Source organism: Cucumis sativus, chromosome 5 (assembly GCF_000004075.3).
Source record: "Cucumis sativus cultivar 9930 chromosome 5, Cucumber_9930_V3, whole genome shotgun sequence".
Lineage (NCBI taxonomy): Eukaryota > Viridiplantae > Streptophyta > Magnoliopsida > Cucurbitales > Cucurbitaceae > Cucumis > Cucumis sativus.
The window spans coordinates 3739941-3767071 of NC_026659.2; the positions used below are offsets into that span (position 1 = coordinate 3739941).

A 27131-nucleotide genomic window follows, 5' to 3' on the forward strand; every position below is an offset into this window, starting at 1 on the left:
AAGAAAAAGAAATTTGCTTCTAAATAGTTTGAGTGCGACTGTAGTTTCAGCATGGCCATGCAACTGAGTTTTGAAACAGTACTTCTGGTCCGAGTGCAGGATGTGTGTATTCTTTTGTTTTGTTGGGATGATGGTGCGCATTAGTGGTTCTAATTAATTAAATTCATGACCGTAATATGGGCCAAAGAAAACTAGTGGGTGGCAGGGGAGATTATTGTAGATGTGATGATAGCAAGCTAAATTAAAGTGGGTGTGTTAGCCCCATGTTCAACCCATGTTCAATGGGTTGAGATCAGATCATATTGGAATGTAAAGGAATGTTCGACAGCATCAGTTATTTTATTAGGTGCTTTGAGATTATACAGGTAATAATTAAGTTCATTGCAAGCTTGCAACAAGTGGGAAGGTTGTTCAAGGTTCGATAATGTACTTATTTGTTGAGGTTATGTGATCGCTGCGTTCCTTAAAAAGAAGGGTATGTGGAGAATTACATTGATAGCTAAGATTATCGATGAAGCAACAAAAATAACAATCAAGGTATCGTTTCTCAATTTACGATCATCTAATTTCTAATTTCTTTGGACGAAGGAATTATGAGGTGCTTTGTATATGGATATCAGAAAAGATGATAAATGGAATATGATCAATATATTAATTAATAATAGTGGGTTTGAATGAATGAGAACAAGGAGGAAGGTAAGGATAATATAATTGTTTAAAGCTTAAACAAGGATGCCCTCTTCGTCAAATCCAAGCTCTCTAAGAACTTCTTTGCATTCAGGAAGCTTTTCCTTCTTCATAAAGGCAAGTGGGTTTGCATGGCGAACGGGATTGGTGATTCCACTGTTATTAGTGATGCTCACTCTTGCCATATGTTCATACTTTTCCAACGATATCTCACTGCAATCTGGATCATTGCTCTTCACCAATGTCACTTCGCACAAGTCTTCCTCGTGGTCTCCGTCCGCTTCAATACTGTAACTTCCTGTTTTATCCGTCACCGCCTCCTTGCTCAGCGTCACGCTTCCTCCTTCAATTTCTTTGCACACCAATTTCACCGTCGCACCTGTGCATGTCAATTTCAAAGTTTTCAAATTCAATTCCAATTTAGTGGTTCCGTTTTCTTAGTTAATAAATTAATTAATTTACCTTCGAGGAATTTGCTGGCTTTGGTAAAGAATTGAACGCGGCATGCATCGCAGTATACTTTTCCCTCCACCAAGAATCGATCCTTTTGGGAGTATGCTACGTTAAGGAGGGAGAAAAGAGAAAGGGCTGAAACAAATAAGATTATGGATTTCGCCATTTCTCTTTTTCTTGTTTCTGCTGCCGCGATAGCGCTGTTCTCTTCTTCTTCTTCTTCTTTCTTATTTGGTTGTTGGAGGAAGCGTGATGCTTTTGGAGAACGATGGGTTACTCATTTTATAGCTTTGTTTTTCTCTCTTATTTTTGGGAGTTTGTTGGGTCATTCCTATTTTTAGGATAATCAAATTATTCCTCAACTAAACTTCTTCTTTCTTTAGACTTTTTCTATAAAAAATTTTTTATCATTGGGACGTATAACAATTTTGACCCTAAACTTTTTTAGCTTATTAATCTTATCATTTAACCTTAAACGTAAACGAGCATTAGTGATTGTATGTATTTAGTGAGGTATAGAAATAGAATATATATAAATATATATATATATAATATCAACTTATTAATTTTTTTTAGAGGAAAACAACATTAGAATTTTTTTTTTTTGTTGAAATTTGTGAATTTCATGAAGAAAAAAAACTAAATTAATCAAACTTATTTTTGTGCTATTATTGAGTTTGCAAAGAATTTTCCTTTTCTTTTGTGGAAACTAAAATTATTGGGTGAATTAGTTAAAAATTAAAATCTCACCCAAGGTAAAAGTACACCATCCATATAATAATAATAATAGATTACATTAGTGAGGGTTAATTAATATTAGAGTGTATTTACTCAATATTTTAAATACAATAACAATTGAAAAGAGTCGAACAACAAGTGTGTTGATCGTTAAAACAGACACTACTTTAGCTAAATTCATCTTGATAAAGTACATTTTGCTGATTAAACCAAAATGTAATGGAATGTGTTTCCGTATTTACATTAATCAATCGTCATATTATATGGAAATGCAAATAAAAGTGCCATCACAAAAATTTAGAACTCAAACTCTAATGACAAACTCCCTATTTAACAACGACCAACTCAACCAAATTAAAAGCTTCCGTTTTTCATTGACTTCACTTGATCCTAAAATCCTTTGCAATTTTCTAGTATTACCATCAAAAGTCATTTTTAAAAATTATATGAGATCCACTAAATAAATAATAAAGTAATAAATCATTTCGTGACATGTACTGTTGAAAAACCTTATAATGCATGAACTTATGCAAAAAGGTATAGAAAGATATTTGAAAATATTCTCCATTTTGTGTAGAGATTAAAATGGAACCAACACTCATAGTAATAGTAAAGTACCAAATAGTATTTAAACCTCATCCCACCTATTATATTCAGTTAGTTCTAAGCATTATCTCTCACCTCTACAATCTCAGCCTTCTACACTTTCAAAAACTGTTCCCTTTATTGCAAAAATGAGATTCCATTTTCAATCAGTTTCAACTCAGCTCATTCACTTATTAACAATATCGTAAGGCCTGCATGAATCTTTACAAAAATTTGGGAATCCAACCATTACCACATTGACAAAAATTTGAAATGCTACTATCTACACAAATATCCCTCCCTTTTCAATTATTGGGAATCAAAAGGTGTCGTTAATCACGGTTTCACACATCATATCAAGTTCAAGTGTAACAACACTAGGAAAGGAAAATATCACCAAATTTAACTATACAACTACTTGTTATAAGTTTTCAACATAAGTAAGATGTAAATAACTAGGGGAGCTGTCATCAGCAAACATTCTAACCCCATTCACATCACAGGAAAAGTGATTATATTGTTTCAGCTAGGGGCTGAACATTTTGTCCAAAAGCAAAAGCACAGCATGCACTTCATACGTTAAACAAAAATAACACACCAAGCATACAAGTTTAAACTCGAGAATCCCATAAGCACTCCAACTGCACTTTTCCAGCCTTTAAGAGTGTCCCAATGTCTTTTGGAGGGTTCAGACCAAGACTACAGGCACGCTCCCATCGTGCCATTCTGGTCATTCCGAGGCAAGGTCCATATGCCGTGTTCATATCAAATTGCCTCAGCGTATTCTCAGACACGCCATAATCATCTAATACAAAAATCAATGTTCAAAATGAAACAAAATGCAGATTATTAAAATAGATCAGGCAAAAGGTACACTTTTTTTTAAACAAATATCATGGTATTATAGCCATATGTCCAAACACATTGATAGATAAGATTTTTCTGGTCGAAGATTAAAAGAAATCTAACATTGGGCATCCATAATTTCGACCACTATAAAAGTAGGTACGAACACGACACATAGATACAACACAAACGTGGCAAGGAAAGATTTATAAATTATACATCAATAACTAGAAAAGTCAATAAGTTTATACATATATGTGCTAAAAATGACTGACGTACTTCGCTTTCAAAATTTCTTCCATTTGTCCTAGATTGTTAGGTGTCCATTTAGTAACTTAACGAGTGATCTTTGTGCAGACCGGTTAGGCTTATATTAATTTTGCACAACTACTGTCTAACGCACATTTTTGGTGTGAACAAGTATCCTATAAGTGTCCAACAAGTATGAAAGCATCCAAATGTCCAACACACATCATAGAGACGGTAAGACTTAAGTGTTCATCCTTCTTTGTGCATAACTACATTAAAAAAGTTAAAGAATCCAAAACAATAGATATCTTTAATTCAACTATTGAATAACTTGATTGTGACTGAAACCCTACAATTTCTTAATCCTTCCCAACCACGAGAAAAGTTATTCAACCATTGAGACTCTTTAATTCAACAATTATAGAACTCAACCAATACCCAACAACTTAAGCAGATATCCAAGAATATGAAGATACGGAGAAGAGTGTAGAAGAAGAGATATGAACCTTGAAGGTCGAGGGATCCGTGAGAAACGAGAGCAGCCGGTTGGACGGCATCGGAGCCCAAAGATGCAGAGTTGGCCGGAGATTTAGTTTTCCTAGAAGAGGGCTTTGAAGCCTTTGCCTTGGAGATTCCACTGCTTTTCCTTTGCTTGTAGAAATCTTTCAACCCTCCTCGCGTTGATGCCATTTTTGATTTTGCTCCTTCTCTGCGATCGATCGACTTCGGAATTTCAAATTTCAAATTTGTTCTTGTTGTTGCTTTTTGGAGGTCTAATTCGATGTGGCCTTTCTCCTTATATGGACCCTAATAATATCTGGGCCAGGATCCGATTGAGATCCGGCCCATTCTTTTCTTTTTTAATTCTAAATTACCTAAAAGAATAATTAATAAAGAGAAAGCAATTTTTTTATTCTCAAAAGAGAAAAGTATTATTACATCAAAATTTAGGACATTTGTAAATATTTTAAAATAAATTAAAATATTTACAAAATATATTAAAAACTTTAAATTCTATCAATATTTATCACGTTTATAATATGAAATTTTGCTATATTTTGTAAATATGTTATCAAATTTGCTATTTTTACAAATTTCATAAAATATCATTTAATTATAATGAGTTAGAATTAGCAGCTAAACTTTGATTTATAGGATGAAAATTCTCTTTAAAGGGTTGAAAATCGATTTTAAGAGTTTTTAGAAAAAATATTTTGGTTATTTTAAAATATTGCAAAATAAATCAAAATATTTATAAAATATAGTAAAAATATCACTTTTTATCTATCATTTTATAATGGTAATAGAAAAAGATAGATTAATCTATATTTATCTCTAAGACATAGATAGAAATTTGTCTTTATTTATTTAGCATGTTCAAGTACAAATAAATTATAATATTTTGTTATATTTATAAATAATATAAGAAATTTTATTAGTTAAAATAACTTTCAATAAATTATCTAATATACCTAACAAATATAAATTAAAAGGGGAAAAAGATAAATTACTCTTATACACATTTTATGAAAGTGGGACATACACCTAAATAATGCTCAACCTCATAGTCTCATTCATTAAAACTTAAATCTTTGTCAATTAATAGGACTAAGTATAACAATTAATCCTAAAATATTAGTAGTTATAATAAAATTTAAATCTTGCCTCTCAACCTTCACTAGTAAATTTTAGTATAGTTTTAATTCTTTGAAAATGTTCACTTAATTATTAATTTTGAAAGTACTATCCTTAGCATTTTATTAAGCATATTTTTTTAAAAAAATTATCATAATTATTATATACTTTTCTAAAGTAAAAAGAGTTGAATTCTTAGATAAATTTGTTTTACAAACTTTCACAATTAAAGAAGGGTGGTAGAAAGTATATAACAAAATGTTTTTGGAAGTTAAACCAAAAAAACAATTGATTATTAGTATTTCACATACAAGTATACTTAGTGACATTTTCCAAAGTACTTTTAAAAAAAGGGTCGTCATTGTCACACACAATATCATTCCATAAATAAAAGTAGTAAAGGAATGAGTATAATTAAAAGTAAGTTAGAAAAATATTACAAAGTCCAATTGGTTATTTCCTTATTTAGTTCATTAGAATACAAAGTGTAATGAGTTCCAGCTGGTGTGGCTTTTCCTTCAACATTAGGATAGAGATATCAAAATAGTTCATAAATAGAATAATTATGTTCTAAGAGTCATAACCTAAGTCGTTTACTTCCTTCACTAAGCATATAATTCAATTTTGTTCATCATCTTTTGAACTTATTAACGAGTATATTTTGTGATTTAATTAAATAGACTTGTTTTGTTTGTACAAGCAATACAATACCTTGGTATACACTTTTTAAATAAGTATAAGTTTGCAATAATTTAGTTGCTTAACGTTAAGGTTTTAAGGTCATGTATCATTTAATTTGTAGCCAAGTGTCACTTTGGATTGATTTTATAAAAGTTTATATCCTCTTCTTTTACATAAAAAAAATATTCTTATGACCTAACTCTTCTTTTACATAAAAAATATTCTTATGACCTAATCAATATTCCTTATCTAAACTACAAAATAATGTTTAAATACTTCCACAAAAGTTTGGTGTTGAATAGTGGTTTTAACCAATAATAGATTATATAAAAAATGATTGCAATAAATTATCACTAATAAACTTTAAGAAGTAATGTAGTGTAGATGAACTTCAAAAATGATTTTTGAATTTAAATTTAGTTATATGTTTGAATTTTTTTTATCAAAAAAAATACTTTGAAACCAATAGAGATTTGCAATTGCTTCCAAAACTAATTAAAGTAGACTTGAAAGACTTCCCAGTTTAACAAAAAAAAAAACATTAAATGCATATAAACAATAATTCATTAAATGTAAAAAAAAGGATGCATTAAAAAGGGAAATGAAATTTATAAAAGGAAAATAAAGAGAAACAAATATAAGTGTAAGAGTTTTATTTCTCTTTCTGTTGTAGCTTTTTTTTTCATTCAATAAATTCATACCATGAGAAGTGTACTACTACTACTACTACTACTACATAAGATTTTTACAATCTTAATTTTTTGATGGTTTTTGAGGATCATCTTTCACCTTTCCTACCACAAATAATGCCAAATACTGTACAATCATACCAATTTTACCTTTTTCCACCACATTCAACAACACATCATTCCTGGAGAAGTTGTAACAAAATCCTCTCCTTGAATGAACCACACACTTTGGAGGAGTTCTTCTCCCCTGAGCCCCCTCGAAAAAATGAAGGGAAATTTCATTATCAATCACGGTTCTGATGCAATGTTCAAAACCTTCTTATGAACCAAACACACCATAAATACAATGGGACATAGAATTATCGTTGTTGTTGTTGTCGTTATTGTTGTCAACCTTGTCATCACATAACTCACACTTCGAGTACCGGACTCTGGGATGTAATCCTTCCTCTCGAAGCCGACTCCTCAATCTTTGCAGTCACCTCAGCTATAACAAGCCTGGTCAAAAACAGCCCTGCTATTAAAGCTGAGACCATCAGCATTACGAACACCGAACTCCAGCTTTTAGCTGATAAATATCCAGTTAACAATGGTCCAATCGCAGCCCCAACTGAGCCTGTCCCGTCAATAATCGCTGTCACTGTAGCAAGCGCACGAGAACTCCCCTGCAATGAACTGTGGGTACCCAAATCGGCAGAGACAGCCGTTGTTATTAGAGCATATGGTCCATTGACAAACATGCCAGTGATGAACATGAGAGCTACATTCATAGTTATGGAGACGTGACCATAGTTTCGGTAGCAGTAGAGGGCAGGAATGGCACAGTACATGAAACTTGCAGCTGTTATTGCTCTAGCACCTAAGCGATCTGAAATATGACCGGCTAGAATTCCTCCCACTACGCCTCCGATATCGAACAATGTTGAAAGGTTTCCTGCTGTAGTACTTGACAAATATTTCCCATCAATCACTGCAAGAACATTAACCAAGAATTAGATTTGTCGTAACAATGTGTTGAGTAAGATAGCAATACTTGTCATTTCAAACAGAAGAACGAGAGATTATGAATCAAATAAAAACGTTCTAATGGAAAAATATATTCCATAAACCAACAATAGAATTCTTATCTTTCATGTTTATAGATTTCATAAGCAAACAAAAAACAGAAATGTAGCTCACCTGTGTGGCTAATGTAGAAAGGGAGCCAGTAAAGGAATGTGTAAGCCACCAATTTGGCAAAGAAGAGACAAAATGCAAAAGGTGCAACACCAGGAATTCTCCACGCTTCCATAAAACCGACTGCCTTCTCAATCTCCGATTCCGATTTCAATAGAGGTTCTGTAATTCCCTCCCCGGCTTTCTTGGGACAGCTGAAGTCATCTCCTACTTTATCAATTCCAACAGACTCGGGATTCACGGGAAGAAACAGAAAGACTACCAAACCCGAGAATGCAATGATCAGACCAGGGACAGCCATTGACCAACCCCAACCATAGCTCAACAAGGCAGATGCAACCAGGGAGCCAGAAATGTTGCCAACAGATGTGTGAGCATTCCATATACCCATTATTAGTCCTCTCTTGCTCTTTCCAAACCAATTACCAACCACTGCAACAACGGAAGGCCAGCCAGTGGATTGGAACAAGCCAGCGAGCATTTGAACTATCAAATAGTAAGAAAAAATATGGATGTTTGCCCAATATCCTAAACCAAATAGCAAAGTAAACAGACCAGTTCCCAACATTCCCAAAGTTAAAAATATCCTCAAATCGGTTCTATCCCCCAATTGGCCAGAGAAGTACATCCCCCCAGCATATATCCCTAGGAAAGCCAAGTCAAGCTCACCAAGTAAAGATGTTCCTTCAGGTGCATCAAATGGAGCCCAACCACCACTCGAGAGCGACCATTGATTAGTTTTCTCAACTGGTGTACTCGACCGGCTCGTTCTCCATAGGTTCAACTTCAAGCCCACATCAGGAGACAAGGGATCAAGAGCACTCTTAATAATGCTCGTAGTTTTTCGAGAGGCATGGTAGTTAGCATACGCCAAGAATGTCACAAGTAGAACAATGGCTTGATGTGCTTTGTAGGATAAAGGCTTTTTCCTCATCCACTCGAAAAATCTTAAACCATATGGCTTCCTGTTATTTACTTCACATTCTGATTCTGATAATGAACCCATTACCAACTCTTAAGGTAATCAGAATGAGAGCGAACAACAATATTATTTTCCTCTACCGGTGCAATCTGCAGAAATAATTTACAGAAAGTTATATTAGGCAAGAGTTAAACAAGAATACACGATCAGAAATTTCTAATTCAATCATTAATTTAGTTAAACGTTGATTTTTAGGTTAAGAGCCTCAAACTTCAATAAGAGCTTCTCAAAACGAACCCACGAAGTTCTTACAAAAATCAAAGTCAAAAACTAATTTCTCAAATTCGGACGCATAGATTCACAAAAACACAACAACTTCAAAACCAAACTCAATCAATATCATGAAAAATCGAAAGAAAAAAAAAAAAAAAAGACATTTCCAACTTCCAATAAATAAATAAAAAAAACCCAGATATAAAAACCACATAAATCATTCAAAAATCCCACCAAAACCATCATCCAAATTCATAATCTCCACCACCATCACAAGAAAAAAAAAAAAAAAAAAAAAAAAAACTTTGACGTTACAAAAATACGAGGAAACAGAACAACAGAAACACCATGAAACTTAAAAGGAAAAACTCCAGATAAGCAAAAGCTTACACGTCGAACAAGAGAAATTCGAGAGAAATGGAAGAGAAAGAGGAAGAAGATTAGAAACGAAGAAAACATATTGACTTGAGAGAAAAGCATTGTGAAAAAACAAAGACAAACCTTTGTTAGAGAGGAATAAAGAAAATTTGTTTTGTGGTTGGTGGGTATTCTTGAAGCTTTCGAAATCTCAATTTTCTCTTCCGGTCATCTAATTTTCAGTATTCTTGTTGGACGAACAGGAATTGCTTCTTTGTACTCCTCCAGTTTTTTTTTCCCCTCCTTCCCTCCTCTGTATTTTGCTATTTTCCTCATGGGAATCGAAATTGAGGACGATTCTTAATAGCGGGTGAGGATCACTGTTTTCGGTTAGTGAAATTACAATTATGCCCTTTCCTCGTTATTTTAATATGGTATATTCCATTTTGATTTTCCTATCTCAAACTAATTCCAATTGGACCGAATTGCCCCTGTTGTTCTCTTTTGACCCTCAAATGTTAAATAGCACTTGGAATTTATCAAATACATATTTTAAATAAATTTATACTTTTAGTCCTTCAACTTTTCAAATTTATCAATTTTATCTTTTAAGTTTGTAATTTTAGTTTATTATTATTATTTTTTGGCTTTTGTTTTTTTATTAAAAACTGACAATTTAATATTTTTTAAAGATATACATTGTTCAAGTATTTTCTAAATATCATATTTGAATATGGATATATTGTGATCGTATACATATACGTGCTAGTTGAGTTGAAATATTTATATATATTATATTAATTTTTAAATATTTTTTAGGCAATTTATAAAAAATATTGTCATGACAAGGGATAATTTATAAGAAAATATTGTCATTCACAAAACTACTAAAAATATTTTAGACACTAATAAAAATTTTTTGGTTTATTTTGCTATATTTGAAAATGTTTCTAACTTAAATTTTAATCCCTATAATTTTTTTTAAAAAAAAGATGAGATTTGATAAAGTAAAAATAGATGTTAAAGTGCAGTTACTCTAACCTAGTTTCCTTTTCGAGAAATTGCATTAGATGATAAAATCATTTAGAAAAAAATAGTTAATGATTTTTTTTTTTTTTTGCATATTCCAAATATGGCCAATAATAAGTGATATCATACGAGTATCAAAGAGGTATAAGAGGATTATTAACTTTTAAATTTGCTACTTTTGTAATTTAGAAAATATAAGTGACATTGACCCTATTATCATAAATTATTTTGCTACTTTTGCCGGTGCTCATTTTTGTGGAGTTATTTCAACATATTAAATCCACTTTTTATTTAATCAAACAACAATAATTTTTGTTTGATTTGTTTGAAGAGTAAATTTTTTTTCTTTTAATAGGAAAGTAGGATTGGTGCTTGGATTAATGCAAAGACATGACGATTTTCATTTTGGTTATAGTTTTTCTCGCGATGGTCCAAGACGAGGTATTATTTGCGATATTTTGGCTTGGGATTCCTTAGCCTTTTTTTTTTAATGTTAAGTACCATTTGATGAACTACTTTTTATTAACGTTGGAAGTACATCACATCATGAGAAGGTAACGTTGTGAAGTTTCACACTCCAATGAATCTCTAACTTATTTGATTAAGGGTCTACACCATTTCACTTCCAGACTTATTACATATCTCAATTAATATTGATTCAAAATTCTAATAGATTTCAATTTCTTTTTTTGTAAAATCGATTTTGGACTACAAAAATATGTCAATATATATTTGTATAAAGATCAAATGTTAAAGTAATACATCGTTATAACCTATTCTTTATTATTTGTACGAATTATTTAATTTGTACCATCTTTTTCAAATAATTATTTTTTTGAAAAAGTTTGAAAGCCATGTTAACCTACTTGAAAAATATATCTAACAAAAACTTTGGTGCTTTTCAAATTAGTATGATACTATCTTGTTCATCAAAATAAATGTGCAATTTGTCCATTATATTTTTAACTTTTAATAATCCTTTTTTGTTTTAGATTCTAAACCGTTTTAGTCAATTCTTAATTTTGTTGGGATAGTGAAGATATTGAAAGAATGATAGCAAACTTTCATAAAATTCTACAAGTATAAAAATTAAATACAACATGAAGTTAAAAATTCAAATATCAATTGCTTATGTCTCAATTTCCAATTTTCTTTTGACTTTGTTGTAAAAAAGGAATACCAAAAAATACCAACAACAATTATTATACTTCTTTTAAAATTTTCCAATTTCCAAGAAACAAAAATGAGAATGATTCTTTCTTATCTTCAAACAATAAAAATATACATTTTTAAAAATAGTAACAGAAAAGAAATGATTGAAAAGATTATCTTGTATATTAAAATCGGATAAAATAATTTCAAATTAGTTTGTCCATATTGTTGTATGGAAATTGATAAACTTATTATGAAAATGATTTATGGTGTCCAAAAGAGGGGCTTTGGTTCATTTTGCTAAGCCTTTCATTTTCAATTTCAATATACAAAATTTGTCCAAATTTTTGATGGGTTGAGATTTGTTTACATTTTTCTTTTTCAATTATTGGTTTCTTTCTTTTGGAGAATCTCTATCAAATGTATTACAACCCTGACTTTTGGTCTCTCTTCTGCCCTTTCTCAGTAGTTTTCTCTACGTTTAAACAACTTGTTAAATTACGAGTTTAACCCCTAAAAATTTCAAATTTTTTATCAATAATTCATCTTTTACATTTCAATATCTAAAATAAGTATTTAAAGGAAAGTATTGAGTTCCATTCATAAATTTTTAATTTTGTGTTTGAATTAAACATTACAACAATTTCTTTAATATGGTAAATAATTGAAATTATTTGTAAATATGACAAAATATTTAGTTTTTCTATCTTGTTATTCAATTATTATTTTACTTTCTAAACATGGAATACTATTAATCACGAAATTCAATTTTAAGTCGGATAATTCATAGAAAAATTATCAAAAATAAAAATTTGACAAAAAATTTACAACAAATAGAAAAATTTTCAGATTATATCAATAATAGACATTGATTGACACTGATATGTTTCTATCATCCAAAATTTTGCTATAGTTAGTAAATATTTTAATTTATTTTGCTATTTTTAAAAACACCCCTAATTTATATATATTTATATGATGCAAAACATTATAAAGCAGCGGGAAAATGGATCAATTTTACTCCATATGCAACTAAACTATTTAGAGATAAACATGCTTGAAAAATCATAATTAAAACAAATTATGATTAAATAAAATATACCACGAACTTAAACCGAGACAACCACTAAAGGTGATCTACTAATCTTCGCGATTTAGAATCGGGTTGTGGGACCCGATTAGTTGAAGGAACTAAGCTAGATGTATGGAAATTGGAAGGTAAAAGTTTGGTTGAAATTTTGAAAGTAATAATTTTGTAATTTTCAAAAATAAAAGTTTTGATAAAAATGAAAACAACTCTATTTATAATCTAATTACATGCCATTGTTGGCCAAATCTCAACCGTATATTTATTTATTTACGGGAAATAAATACACAATTAAAAGTCAAAGATAATAAAATAATAGGATGGTTTAACTAATTTTAAGTGATGTTAGGATCATTGAAATATTAGGTTTTAGTAATGTGTTTTGTTTTTGTTTTTTTTGTGTATTTTTAAGGACTACTCATCATTTTTTTTTTTATGTTATCATTAATTATTAAACAAAATTTTTCCTAGCACTAGTGAACGAACACTTTTACATCATTCCTAAGTAGATAAAATCTTTGGAGCACGTGTATGTATATAAAGAGTAGCTAAATAATGTACCTTGGTTATCTGAAATGATTTATTATAATAAAAAAGAAGGTAGGTTATGGATGACTCCAACTATTAATTTCTTACCTAAAGTTGCTTTACATCAATTGAACATGTCATGCAGTTGTGTGACTCCTCCACTATTAATTAACTTTAAGTTAAACACAAACATTTAAAAATATTTTTTAAAGTTTATTTACACTATCTAAAAAACTTTCATAAATAATGCTTTAAATTTATAAAATAAATCATTTAAATATGATATGATTTGTTTTTTTTTTTTTTTTAATTTGAGTTTATGTTTGATGTATGTATGCATATTTGAATCCTATAAGATTTTAATTTTGATTCATAAATTTAACTAGGAAGGAAAATAGTTTGAAAAAAAAAAAAGAGAAATAAATAACTATCTAACACGTTTGTGATATTTGATCTTACAATTTTCAAACATAATTAATTTTACGTGTCAATCTAATTAGCATATTCTTTTTCATAAAATGTGACAAAGATTCCATAGATTTAAAGGTACTTTGAAATAGATATTGACAAATTGGCATTATATATTATTGTTCTAGATGACAAAATTAACATTAATATTATTGATATAGCATTCATGTTTTAATTATGCCATAGTTTTTTTAAATAAAACGATCTAATAGAATATTTTTGTGTTATTCCTTTTGGGGTTTGGTAATGTATCTCATCTAGTATATAGTTTAATTTGATCCCTTCATATCCTATTATTTCAATCTGCACATGTTTAGAAAAACATTTAATACAAATATAACAACAATAATATTAAGTTATAAACTATGTGTGTTTATAATGAGTAGAGGGAAATAAATATCAAATGTATATAAAAATAAGTATAGTTCAACTGATATGATTATTATTGAAGTCTAGTTCATCAACTATACATAATAATTGTATTGTGCTAACTCTAGTAGGTTCATTCTTATACTCAAGCTACACTTTCAAACTTATACATTGAACCTCAAGTGGCAAATATCACACTAGTGTGCAAATATTTTTTATCTTATAAATCATGTTTTTCTTTAAATTACAAATTTATCGTTGTTGTGACGTATAAGAGTTAGATGCATTTTTTTTCTTTCTTGACACCAACATACACCTATGCTATATATGGGTCACTTTTAGACCAAGAATCACGAGTTTAAGGAGAGAAAAGTCGTCAAGAATAAAATCAAAACAATAACAATCAAGTGAACACAAGAAAAATTTAAGAAACAACTCAATGAATTAAGAAACGAAGAAAACCAAGGAAAAGAGAGAAGCATTGGGCCAAAAAGGCCAACTTGTCCACATAGGTCGAGGTCAAAGCATGTCATCATCTTCCACCTATAAAGACTTGCATCTCACAAGTCATGATCCAATCCCTCTTGGTTGCCATGAATCTACACTATTTAATCTATCGTAGATTTGGAACCTTAAGTTCAACCCTTTATTAAGTATCAATTTGCACTGATCATCCTTTATTAAGTATTAACTTAAATATATCATACGTTTTATAGTAGACGCTACGTCGATGTTCTCTTCTCCTTTACCTCGTAGATAGTCTTTTTTTTCTAAATTATAAACTTACATTAAAGTGACATAAAAATCATTCCAAGGGAAGAAAAAGAAGAAGAAGAAGAAGTGAATTATAAAAAATGAAAAGAATATAATGTGCTAAAGAAATGCATTGGACCGCTATGCCCTTTCCGAACAAACCATACATTTTTTTAAATTCCCAACCCAAGTGGGAAATGCTAACGTCACAGTAACAGACATTCCGGTCATTATCATCACAACAAAAAAAAAACTCCATCACTGCATTAGGCCCCGCCCCATATCATGTCATCCATTCCTTTCCCAATAATTTCCTCCCCACCTTTCACTCCATCCTCTATGCACGTGTATCTATATATATATGTATAATAGATATATATGTATGCATGTGTTTGTGTATCTTACAAAATCTTAAAAAAAAATATGATAATAGAGTTATATCTTTATAAAAATAGCAAATTTAAAAATAAATTATCACGTGATAGTATTAATAGCATTAATTATTAATCATATTTATCTAATTTGTAATATGAAAAAAAATGGTATCATAAATTAGTTTTTTTTTTTTAATTTTTTAGGCCTTAATAATAAATGTATTAGATTAAAATTTGAGTTTTTTATTATTTAATATCACATTAGACTTTTAATTTTGTATTAAAGTAGTTAAAAAGATTTATTAAAATCTTTTTTTATATCTTAGTAATCTGTAATTTGATACATAAAAAAGATTGTTGAAAATATTTCTAACTATAAGAATGGTTTCAATTATACCTTCATTTTTGTAATGTAATTTGATTTGATTTTTTTTTATAAATGCACAAATAGTTAAGTTTGTATTTACTCATCAGTTTTCCATGAACAAATTTAAGCGCCTAATAATTAAAGATTTAAATGGTTAGGGAAAAAAACACAAAAAAAAAAAAAAAAGTTTGGATTATATAAAGTTAAAAGAAATCAATTACAACAAATAAGACAAAAAGCAAGATATATGGTTTAAATCTTTCGGCCTCCGTTGTACTAAAAAAGTATAATATAAAGTTGTATCACATCTCCATTTTTTCTTAGGTTTGTTCACATAAGCAAACACTAACGGTCTACTAGAATTGTTTTGAAACAAACTTCAAATTATAATAGTTCAAATGATTGTCCAATAGTATATTTGAACAAATCCATAGTTTCGTTTTTTTATAATTTAACGTATATTTGATTTGTGTTTATAATTTGTAATATTGTATAAGGGTGTTACAATAATGCTCATGTGGATAATTAATGCAGAAAATTTTGCCATGAAAAGAAAAATCACTCGTCTTATTCATTATTGTCCTTCTTTGTACTAACCTTTATTTGCAAATCTATATTAAATCCCGAGGAAAAGATTGTTGTCAACGATTCTTTTAACAATTAGCAATTAAGTCATTTTCAATCCATAATTTTACCAAATAAATATCTCCAGAACATACGTAGATATTTTCACAATTTTCAAATTTTTAATAGTGAAAATATTGCACCAATATTTGACAAATAAACTCATCTACCTATATTGTTTTAATGTCAACATTAGTATAATTTTTCAATGTATTTTAGGTTGGGACCTATTTTTGTGCACTTTATCAAATATTTGAAAAGAAAGAGATTATAAAAAAAAAACATAGGTTAATTAAACAACTAGTGAGTTGTAAATAGATGGATGAACCTATTTTTTTTCGTGATTAATTATACTCTTATACTATCAAAAGTTGCAATATTACTCTCAAACTTTATGAATGATTCTAAATTATTTTTCAAGCAGAAATTTGACAAGAATTCAAATCACCACATCCTTAAAGTCATTGTCACACAATTCAAAATCTCAATTTTTGTTTGAAATTTCAAAAGAATTCTACTCGAGATATAGCTTTGAATAGGAGTGTAACAACTATCTTCTCTTTCTTTCAAACCAATTCAATTTCGAGTTGGTTGGTTTTTTTAAAATCCAATTCGATTCAACTCATTTATAGTTTCAGTTTTGAAACGTTAATAAAAATTTAAAATGATGTATTGCAACTATTGACAGAGAGTAAAATGGGTTTTTTTATTATTATTTAATAAAAGTAAATAACTTAGTACGAATTTAATTTGTCTAATTTGAATTCAACTTTGTTTGTGGAAAAGGTGGAAAGGAGAAGTCGTACAATGTGAGGATGCGTTGGGTCAAAAAGTTAAAATATAAGTAGACAAAGACGGGTGAGGGGTGAGGGCATTTTGGTAAAATGAAGGGAAAGAAACATCCAAATTCAAAGAATGAAAGGAAAGATAAATATGGAAATTGGAAAAATGGGATAGGGGTAGGATGGTAATTTGGAAAAAATGAGACGGTTTAAATTAATATAATGAAGATGGCGGCAACGGATATTCGCATATGCGGACGGAATAATTCCTGACTGGGCAAGGAATATCCGCCTCAGTTTCTGCTCGCTGGGGGGCCACATGGATTTTGGTTGACGTGGAAATTTTCGTGGCGATTAACGAACGGAGTATGCTGACGCTGGCAAAAACAAGCCACGTGGGCTTCAAAATTGAATGCCAAATCAAAAACACTAGGCTACGGCTGCTGCCCGTTCCCCATCCACTGCCCGTCTCTCTCAACCCTTTTCTTTTTTCTTCTTTTATTTTGAGTCACATTCGATGGCCTATGCTTTTGGTTGAGAGTGGGTTTCCTTTTCTTTGTTCCGTGGGATGTGGTCTCTCGAGTTTCAAACTAAATCAGGAAAAATAACTACAAAATAATTCATATATTTCAAAAAGTGGAGACCATATTAAGAAAATGGGACGAAAAGGAACAAGAATAAATTTATGGTTATCCGTACGTAGGGTGTTATTGTTATAGATAGATGAGTTGATCGACTAAAATCCAATTGGATCGAATGCAATCAATCAAAGATAAGGATAGGTTTGGTTTTGATCAATTGACCAACCATTGATTTGTACTTATTCGTGGTCGAGTCAATTTGAACATTTGCTATAAATCGACCATAAGTGGTGGATTTAGAAATTTATATAGGGGTGTCGAACACTATATAATAAACACAGTAAAAAATGTTTAAAAAAATATATCGACGTTTCGCTAGTACTCTAGTAACATTCCGTACACTTAAATAATTGCAAGGTGCAAGATTCAAACACTTGACTTAATAGATTTTGTTTAAAATAAAGCATTACTTAAATGTACGTTGCATTTTGGATATCATTCATGTTGGAAGTCATTGCAAATATTCGGTGGCTATAGTAACCTCCCTCTTATTGGAGCTTGATCTTGCATGAGTTGATATACAAAGAGATTCTTCCATTGATATTGTGTGGTGTCCAATTGCACTATTATACTTAAGTTAATATATATAACTTTTTGATTATTTGATGTCTTGTAAGTCATTTACTATATTTAACAGTTTTCAATCTTTTACGACTTCCAACTTTGCATGTAAAGTGTCCATAAAACGTTACATAAAATCGGGAAGCTTTAGAAAAAAAACGTGAATATATCACATGCAAAAAGCAAAAAACTGGTTGGTTTAATCCAACTCGGCAGTGATTCTACTTTTAATTGAAATTAAATGTTTATAGTCTATTAAAAATTTGTTAATTTAGAAAATTTTATTTAAAAACTTGTGATTTAACCTAATAATAAACTAATTAAACTGTGAAATTAAGAGAAAGGAAAATAGTTGACATTTAAATTAAAATGATTTTTTTAGAAAAAAAAGTAAAACCAATGATGTTTATCCAATTATTTATTTTTAAATTTAATTTGATTATCGAAATTTCAAAAATAATAAATTATTTGATGTTTGTAATCTTTTCATATTCTAATTTTCTAAATTCAAATTTGACAATAAGTATTATGTTATTAAAAATATTTTTGACATATAAATAATTTATTTTATTCCGAAAACTACTTATTAGTTGAATTTCGACCTTGCTTTAGTTTGGGTTTAGTATATTATTGCTTTAATTTTAAACTACTAACTCAATTTACTTTTTTAATAAATTATAAAAAAAAGTCACAAAGAGCATTTTTAAGAAAAAAAATCAAAATATTATAAAATCTAATAAAATGTCATATCTAATATCGATAGGATATCTCAATATCTAATCATGAAAGTCTACCAGTGATAGAATCTGAAATTTGATTACATTTTCTTTCAAACACATTTTTTTCCCTAAATTTTAAAGTCTATAATTGAACTTTGTATATGTCTAAAAGAAGCTAATAAAGCAATATTTTAATAAATCAACTATTTTCCCTAAATTTTAACATTTTTTTTAATGAAATTACCTAAAAAATGTTTGTATGATCAAAAATAAATTTTAAAAAATGACCTAATTAATAGGTTTTTAAAAATTCATTGGATTGATTTACTTTCTAAATATACTTTTTCTCATATGCTATTGGATATTACATTCACCACTTATTTAAACATATATATATATATAACTCAACTAATAAATTAAACATATATATACCTAACAAAAATTTAAAACATTCAAAATTCAACCACAAGTAATAATAAATTTATTGGAGAAATTGATCTTGTTTTTGAAATTTTCCTAATCACGTACATTAAAATTATTATTATACTTTAAATCAAATATATCAACTACATAAATTATATTTCTTATAGGGTTTACAATATATATATATATATATATATGAACTCAAATAGACAAATAACTTTTCCAAAGATTGAGAAGATAATATTATTTTTCCACAACCACAACATTCACAAATTATCTAATTGACATATCATATCATATATATATATATATATATATATATAATATATATATATATATATATATATATATATATATATAAATAAAACAACAAATATTATTTTTAAAGTTGAATGTTTTTAAAAAAATTATACAGAAATTCATTTGACTTGGTTAATAAATTATGTTTATGATTTAATTAAGGGGTGATTAATCGGCCATTATAGTGCCTTCCACAAACATTAGTACTCGTTTTTAATACCAATACTACACACCTTTATTAATATATTAGCTCATTTTTAATAAATAAACTAATAATATACTACTATTCAATTTAATACGTTTATTAGAGAAAACGGTTAGCTTTAAACTAAAAAAAGAGAATAATAATGAAAATTAGAAGAAGGACAATCAATCGAAAAGAAAAAGTCGTTTCGAAAAATTACACGTAAGATGGATCGATTAGGATAAATTATCAATTGTATTTGTTATATATGGGTAAAAGAAAGAATGGTAGAGAAGAAGTGAGGAATCATATCAATAATGTTTGTTATTTATGATTTCATGTGAGACTGTCTTTTCTTTCTAAGAAGCTTCAAGGAAGTTTCATACACTTTTTACACATAAATCAGAATGTCTTCTTTGCCCAATTATTAATTCTCTTCCATATATTCATTTTTTCATATACATATATATATATATATATATATGTATGTATTTTGAGAAGCTTCAAGGAAATTTCACTCTCCATGTCTTTTATGAAACAATGATATATTTTTTTTATATGAGGTTTGGATTATTTCATGTGCTCTATTTTCTTTTCAACAAAAAGAGAGAAAGAAAAACAGGATGTAGGTTTGATATTTTTTCTTATTTATTTTGTACTTTTGTTTGTGTTTTCAAAATCCAAACCCAAATTTGAAAAGTAAAAAAAAAGTAGTTAGAAGTTCTTTATTTTAAAGCAAATGCATTGATTGGTTTATTTAAAGAAAAAACAATGTACTTACGACTAAATGTTAAAATAATTTTTGTTTGTTTAAACCAAGTCAATCGAGGGATACGTAACCCTAGTCCCTTCATAAATTTGGCTATGCAAGTCCGTGATCAATATTATTACAATATTTTTAAAAAATGGACAATCAATCATTTTGTTTTTTTAAAACGTGACCTAAAATGTTTAAAATTAAGTTGAAAAGTAAATGTTTAAACAAGAATTTTAATAAAAGAAAAAAAACAAATAAAGAGACCTTTAAATTTATTATTATTATTTTTAGAAGTACAAATCAAGAGTAAGAGATTTTAACCCGAACTTGAAATAGATACATTTAGTCGGTTATTGATTTAAATTTATTGCTTATTATAAAGATATACAATCATCATCCAACAAACAATAAAGTTTAGTTTTCTTTTTGTTGGGTTAGAAACACATCATTACCATAAACTTTATTAGTAAATTAATCAATATAACAATAATATAAAATTAGGTAATAAGTAGTGATTGCATATGATATTTGATTAATGTAAAGGAACTAAGGTCCTCCACATTTTGCTATAAAGTTAGTTTAGTGGTGAATCTTTCAATTATTTTCAGCCCTTCGTTTTTATTTAAATGGAAAATCCAATCTCCCCATTAACTATAAACTTCCTTTTTTTTCTTTTCAATGGAAACAAAATTACTCACAAAACGGAAGTTGGGCTGGCCCAGTCTAAAAGTAAAGGAGTTTTGGGCCAGGCCCAAAATGAGGAAATGAGTTGGAAAAGAAGAAATGTTGAGAGTGGGATTTGAACCCACGCCCTTTCGGACCAGAACCTTAATCTGGCGCCTTAGACCAACTCGGCCATCTCAACTTTTTCTTGTTATGGACTTGTTAGTTAAATATATATAACCTATAACTTAGACAAATACAATGAAAGCAGAATACCATTCCAGTAGGAAAATTTTAGATATGTGAAGGACAATCGAACCTTGATAGTACAATGGCAGCTTTTCTGATTCTTGTTCTTAATATTTAGGATGTGTTTATAATTAAATTGACACCTTGATTACAGACTTTGCTTATGTAGAGTGCTTCATTCTCGTGTGTTTGTTAGCTTTCCAATTGATTATTCCTTTTGGTTCCATCTCCACTAAGTATGGTCTTTTGAGTTTCGTCTTTTCTGTGATATCGACGCCTCTTCTTTGAGTACATTCATGTCTTTACTTTTTCTTTTGAACTTTACCTACTATATAAACATAAATCGTTATCTATACCCCATTTCACCTTCAGCTTTCGATATAATTCTAGAGAAGATAAAATTCTTCAATAAAATCTTGAGTGATCCTGCAAGTTAACTTTAGTTGGTTTATTTTTAAAAAACTCTGATATTTTTTTGACCCAGAATAAAAGATACTACTAGAAAAATTTTGATTTTGAAACATAAAATGGTCAAAGGCATTTTAAGTAGATTGAGTAAAAAATTGTGAGTATGTTGATACGAACTTTAATTTGAAGATTTAAATTGTTCCTTTACCAAAAGTTTTGTTTGTTTAACATTAATATTACTCATGAAATCAAATGTACAAATGGGTTAAAAATGTATGGTATAGTTTAGAGGCATCTTGCAAAGTTATAGCTTTCCAAATATGAATGTCATCAACGTTCAAGCTTTGGCAATCCAGCTTGATAGATTGCTTTGTTTAAAAGTATCTCACAATCTGAATTTTCTATATTTAAGAACAAAAAAATCAACCATCTGGCCTTAGACGATGACGATAGACGGATAAGCAAGTAGAGACAAAGCTTGAGAAGAAGGAAAGTGACATCTCTCTGTTAACTTGACCGCAGCGTTCCAAATAATTAAGGGGATTAACTTCAAAAACATCAGCAAGTACCAAATGTAGAACCTATATCTATCCAAAAGTTCTGAAAGAATTGAGCATTGCATTGATTTTGAAAATATACCCCATATCGACTCGAATCAAATGATTGTGTAAATGACCATATTGGTGCATTCAAATGGTTCAGCAAAATTACCATATTGGTGGATTCAAATGGTTCAGCAAAATAAATTCCCTGCACGAATTGTTCCTTACCAAGTACGTTTGTCCCACTGGTAGTCAAGCAAAAAATTTGGCCAATACACTTCCTGCAAACTGTATGGATTAAAGATCATGCTATTTTACAGATTAGCAGTCAAATTGTACCTTCAAACATCACACAAAGAGTTGCGCATTTCATGATGCTATCTCATACTTCTTCCCACTTCTTTCACGAAACCAGAATTTTGATGAGGAAAGCACTGTACTCAATAAAAGTTACACCTCCTTTTAGTAGGGATTATCGAGCTCCATTTATGTTATACAAACTTCCTTTCTACTAAAAAAAGAACAAGGCATGTTCCACCACAATGCTAATACTACCCACATTTCCCTAGATTCGATACTCCAACACCAGATAATAGAAATACATCAACAAACATGGGCAATAAATAAGCACTCACTAAAAACATATACATCATTTGAGACCCAAGCACACCTCAAATGCAGGGTTGATAACATGAAATGTTGATCATGGTCTAAAGAAAGAGACAAGATGTATAAGGTTACCTCAAAAATGAGAAAATAAACGTCAGCCCTCTCAGCAGTAGAATATGCAAATATTTTGTCCTGGCCTATTAAACATGTGACAAACACCAGAGTTGTGCAAGCTCACCCAATATGAAAAAAGTAGGAGAGACATTGAACTGTCTTTTATAAGAATCTATTATAAAAGAAATGTGCAAATCAAAAGTCAAACTATACTTGAAGAAGAGTCGCAAAAAAAAAAAAAAAATACCTACCTCAACCCTGTTCTCCTCTAATAATAATGATGAAAGGGAGATGATACAGTCAACACAGCTGTGAGATAGCAAAAAAAGTTTCACCAATACTAACAAAGTAACTTGAGGTACCAAAGCATACATTCATAAGCTTCGAACATGTAGAGATCTACCTCATTTAGTCCCAAAGCTCAGACCTCTTAACATAGTTCATAATTATGGCCGCAATGGACTCCTAGATGATCTCCTGTGACCACGTCTTATGGGGGATTTTGACCTGCTCCGATCACGATACCTATCCCTGCCTCCATCTCTTCCATTCCTAGACCTCCAATCCATTCCTCTTATTTCATCACGGCCACCTCTTCTAGACCTTTCACGATCGCGGTCTCGTTCCCGATACCTATTCCGATCCCTGTCTCGCTCTCTGTCACGATATTTGTCCTCGCTAGAGTCACCTCTCTTTCTTCTCTCAAACTCCTCTCTCTGCTTCTTCCGTTCTTCTGCCTCTTTCTCCCTAGCTAGTCTTTCTTCTTCCCTTGCTTTCTCTTTTGCTTCCTGTCAGGTGACACCCACTTGAACATATTTCATCAAAAGAAAAATGATTGAACAACTTTCATTTAGTTTTAGGAACACCTTACCTTGTGCTCGGAGATGAAATCTCTGACCATACCATAACCAACATGCTGCTTACCCGTGACATGAGACTGGACTCTCTCTGCAGCATCATTTGCTACAAGAAAAGAACCACATATCTCACAAAGGGCCATTTTTTTCTCTTGAGCGAGCATCAATACCTTATCATTTTGGGTTTGTTGAGTCAAGGCTGTTTTCTCAGTATTAAGTAAATCAACCTGAAAGGACGACAAAAAAAGACCAATATAAATAACTGCTTCTATCTCCTACTGACTAATTTAGTGGTTCATGAATCTTTTCTTCTTCTTTTTTTTGGGATAGAGTAGTTCTTGACATGTGCTATTTTCAATTCGTGGAATGTGATCAACATACACTAAAGAATACCGACATTGTGAAATTGTGAGTTATGCCAGTGTTTAATTAGAGCGATTCTGGAATTGCTCCTCATTTAAGCAGATAATGTCTAGGTGTGCTTAAGGGAACCCGACTTGTGTAAGTACCTTTCTCATCAGCGCTTCAGCTTCATCCACTTTACCCGCCTCACCAAGAGCCTCCACCTGTTCCAATAAATTCTTTATTTTTTCCTCCAGTACAGATAATTGCTCTGACTTCTCGGCTGACAATGGAGTTGGTGGTGCAGGTTCAACCTCTTGAGCAAGACGCTCTCTTCCACGCCTAACACGTCGATCCAAGTCCATTACCTGTTTAAGTAATTTTAGTTCCCATTAGACAAAAAAAAGAAAGATGAGTACAGACATCACACCTACAGCATCAATCTTAAACATATAGCACTAACCAATTTCTCGCAGAACTGAGCAAGTTCAGCCTCGAATTTGGGAACATAAGCATCATGCCTGGGTGACTTCTCAAAGCTGAAATATTTAAAAATAAAATTAGGAAAACATTAGTAAAAGATGAAAGATTGTGCATTTCTATTATAGCTACAGTTAACAGTCAATCCTTTTATTCATATTTCAAAGTGAGACATGCATTAACTTATTCCACATGTCGAAAAATAAAAACCTGAAGAAATTTTTTGAGTCCTGAAAGACCAAAAGATATGCTCAAAATAAGCAAACCAGTAAGCTAAGCAATGCTTCAAGATGTCCAAGAAGATTACTTCCTTTCAAGAACATTCCTCATATTTAAGAGAAATTAGTAAAGTGAAGCCCTTTTATCCATAAAAATGTTGTGATACTTATGAGTTATGCAAAGAAATCAGCAAGATATTTCATGAAGATTGAAAATACATAATCCACATTGCTCCAATCGAAAATAAACCACATGTCTCGCAATAAAATACTCTTTTTTATTAAGAGAAGACCATATGGTGATACTTATAAAACTACATTACAAACAGTAAACTGGAACGTTGATGTATAAAACAATAGACAATCACCACTCATGAAAAAAGATAACCCACCAAATATTGTTATTTAATATTTTCCCAGAACATAGCTAGTGCAATCGGCAGACCTTTAAAGAGAATAGTCCAAATATAAATATTTAAAACAGAAGCTTAGTTTGTAACACGAGCAAGAGCAATTACTAAATCAAGTACATAAAGAATATGAAATTCACGATGCTAGCAGGGTTATACAAGAAATCAAATTTGGAACTTGGTTTGGTTGTCACCTTTCTTTCAATTTCTGGTCATGTATCCTAGTACAAGGACCTGATCCAAAAAGCAGAAATAAGAATTCAATCTTAGAAACAAATTACTCTTCCTAAATATTATAAACCAAAGCTCTGCAAGGAAAATGTTTCTTATTGAAAAAAAAAAAAAAGTCTGCAAGGAAAGGATAAACATAAAATAACATTTATTTACATTTACTATTTATAAGTAAACCTATTAAACGCAAATTACAATCTTATCAGATAAGAATAAACATTGAGAAGCAATAAAACAGCACATAAGAACATACACAGAATAAGCATTTTACCATTATCCTCAAAATCTGCTACTGATTTCGCTTTATTTGACTTTGTTCACTTAGATATTTCAGAGACCAGAGTAATGCTTTTAACATAAAAAAAGAAAAATACCCACCTAGGTCGCTCCGAGTATTTACGAAAAGATCGTGTGGGCAAAACCGAACCATATAGAACCCGCAGACCTCCTTATCATCCCACATAACTTCCTTGTATCCTCTTCGTTCTTCCTCCGTTAAATTACGCGCTACAAAACCAAAACAGATACAAAATTAAGTCACTTCATTTGAACCAAAGACAATTCTCACCAAGGAAATTTCAAAGGCCACACGATAATACAAGAACGCACCAAAACTAATCAAATGACAACAATAGATGTGAAGAAAACGAAAAAGAAGATTACAAATTAGAAATCCCATATTACAAAAGGGAAGCATTGTGTGAAAAATTGAACGGCTGATGGATAGTACCCCCACATTTCCTTCCAAATTCCTCAAAACTAATAAAGACAACTTTATTCCTCTCCAACTAGATAATCCGTAAAATCAATAATCATAACAATACATCAAATTGGAAAAAAAAAATCCAAAGAAGAAAAAAAGTTTAATCAGAGGAGAACCTGAACCCATGAGTTCATCCAGAAGAGCTCTTTGGGCATCCATGGTGATGAAATATTTTTTCAGATGAACACAGAAGACGAGAAAATCCACAAATTGGAGAAAACCCCTAATTCAGCTTATTAGACTTCAGTCAAAGATTAAAGAGGAGTTTTTGGGATTCTTGGGAATGATTTTAGAGAGAAATTTATGTGGTGCTGACACTAGGGTTTTGAACGCCAAGACGAACAAAAAACCACTCAACTCTCAATGCTCGTAGGAAAAGAAGAAAATAAGAAATACGAAATTCTACAATTTTATATCTCATAATAAGGGTGAGAATAACCGAACTAAACGGTCGGTTCGATTCGGGTTACATTATCACAAACCGAAACGGGATGGTTCGGATGAACCGATTCAATTAGGGCTTTGCTGTGCCTTTCCGGCTTATTCTCCAACTTCCTCTAGTTTGTGAACTTGAACGTAAGATTTTTTTAATTACTTTTCCTTCCTCTCCTTCGACGTTTGTTAGTTTATATTTATGCATTTAGTTTGTATTTATGTGTAACGTTGGTAGCATCTCATGACCACAATCATTATTTCCACAATGGTAAATTAATTTCTAACAATGATTAACGAATTCTATAACCACAAATTACTTTTTTCGAAGGTACATTAATTTCTAATTACTCAAAGTTAAAATTATAAAATGTTTACTAATGTATTAAAGAATTATAAATATG

General features: G+C 30.3%; 4 protein-coding genes and 1 non-coding gene across 15 annotated transcripts; all 5 read right to left on the reverse strand.

Moving 5' to 3' along the window:
* Nucleotides 1-627: 627 nt before the first annotated feature.
* Nucleotides 628-1412, reverse strand: LOC101210190 (olee1-like protein). Its single transcript, XM_004143587.3, has 2 exons — nt 1150-1412; nt 628-1066 (listed from the first exon to the last, which is right to left on the reverse strand). The coding sequence occupies exons 1-2, from the start codon at nt 1304-1306 to the stop codon at nt 723-725; spliced, it is 501 nt and encodes a 166-aa protein (XP_004143635.1). The 5' UTR covers nt 1307-1412; the 3' UTR covers nt 628-722.
* A 1335-nt stretch (nt 1413-2747) lies between these two features.
* Nucleotides 2748-4350, reverse strand: LOC101209940. The gene is made up of 2 exons (XM_004143586.3): nt 4065-4350; nt 2748-3268 (listed from the first exon to the last, which is right to left on the reverse strand). Exons 1-2 carry the CDS (start codon nt 4246-4248, stop codon nt 3075-3077), a joined length of 378 nt encoding a protein of 125 aa, XP_004143634.1. The 5' UTR covers nt 4249-4350; the 3' UTR covers nt 2748-3074.
* Nucleotides 4351-6497: 2147 nt separating this feature from the next.
* Nucleotides 6498-9625, reverse strand: LOC101209206 (putative glycerol-3-phosphate transporter 1). The gene is made up of 3 exons (XM_004143662.3): nt 9436-9625; nt 7743-8810; nt 6498-7533 (listed from the first exon to the last, which is right to left on the reverse strand). The coding sequence occupies exons 2-3, from the start codon at nt 8743-8745 to the stop codon at nt 6974-6976; spliced, it is 1563 nt and encodes a 520-aa protein (XP_004143710.1). The 5' UTR covers nt 8746-8810; nt 9436-9625; the 3' UTR covers nt 6498-6973.
* An 11568-nt stretch (nt 9626-21193) lies between these two features.
* Nucleotides 21194-21274, reverse strand: TRNAL-AAG. Its single transcript has one exon. It is a non-coding gene; the product is annotated as a tRNA-Leu (tRNA).
* A 739-nt stretch (nt 21275-22013) lies between these two features.
* LOC101209695 (luc7-like protein 3) lies at nt 22014-26686 on the reverse strand. 11 transcript variants are annotated; one of them, XR_004216837.1, is made up of 10 exons: nt 26412-26454; nt 25911-26039; nt 25496-25535; nt 24657-24732; nt 24361-24561; nt 23866-24078; nt 23398-23782; nt 23246-23303; nt 23013-23077; nt 22020-22705 (listed from the first exon to the last, which is right to left on the reverse strand). XR_004216837.1 is itself a non-coding variant. In XM_004143585.3 (8 exons), exons 1-7 carry the CDS (start codon nt 26452-26454, stop codon nt 23441-23443), a joined length of 1044 nt encoding a protein of 347 aa, XP_004143633.1. In that variant the 3' UTR covers nt 22051-23303; nt 23398-23440. The 11 variants fall into 11 exon arrangements, 2 of the variants coding, with proteins under 2 accessions (XP_004143633.1, XP_011654891.1); XR_004216839.1 differs by lacking the exon at nt 23013-23077 and having other exon boundaries at nt 22014-22559; XR_004216838.1 differs by lacking the exon at nt 23013-23077.
* Nucleotides 26687-27131: the final 445 nt, after the last annotated feature.

Bases quoted from the DNA above. Each gene is read 5' to 3' on its own strand.
- LOC101210190 (XM_004143587.3), bottom strand. From the start codon at position 1,306: ATGGCGAAATCCATAATCTTATTTGTTTCAGCCCTTTCTCTTTTCTCC. The intron at 1,067-1,149 runs GTAAATTAATTA...TGACATGCACAG, and splicing joins AGCCAGCAAATTCCTCGAAG to GTGCGACGGTGAAATTGGTG.
- LOC101209206 (XM_004143662.3), bottom strand. From the start codon at position 8,745: ATGGGTTCATTATCAGAATCAGAATGTGAAGTAAATAACAGGAAGCCA. The intron at 7,534-7,742 runs GTGAGCTACATT...ATGTTCTTGCAG, and splicing joins TTTCTACATTAGCCACACAG to TGATTGATGGGAAATATTTG.
- LOC101209940 (XM_004143586.3), bottom strand. From the start codon at position 4,248: ATGGCATCAACGCGAGGAGGGTTGAAAGATTTCTACAAGCAAAGGAAA. The intron at 3,269-4,064 runs GTTCATATCTCT...TTTTTGTATTAG, and splicing joins CGGATCCCTCGACCTTCAAG to ATGATTATGGCGTGTCTGAG.
- LOC101209695 (XM_011656589.2), bottom strand. From the start codon at position 26,454: ATGGATGCCCAAAGAGCTCTTCTGGATGAACTCATGGGTTCAG. The intron at 24,733-25,495 runs GTGACAACCAAA...TAAATATTTCAG, and splicing joins GACCAGAAATTGAAAGAAAG to CTTTGAGAAGTCACCCAGGC. The intron at 23,783-23,865 runs GTAAGGTGTTCC...GTCACCTGACAG, and splicing joins ATTTCATCTCCGAGCACAAG to GAAGCAAAAGAGAAAGCAAG.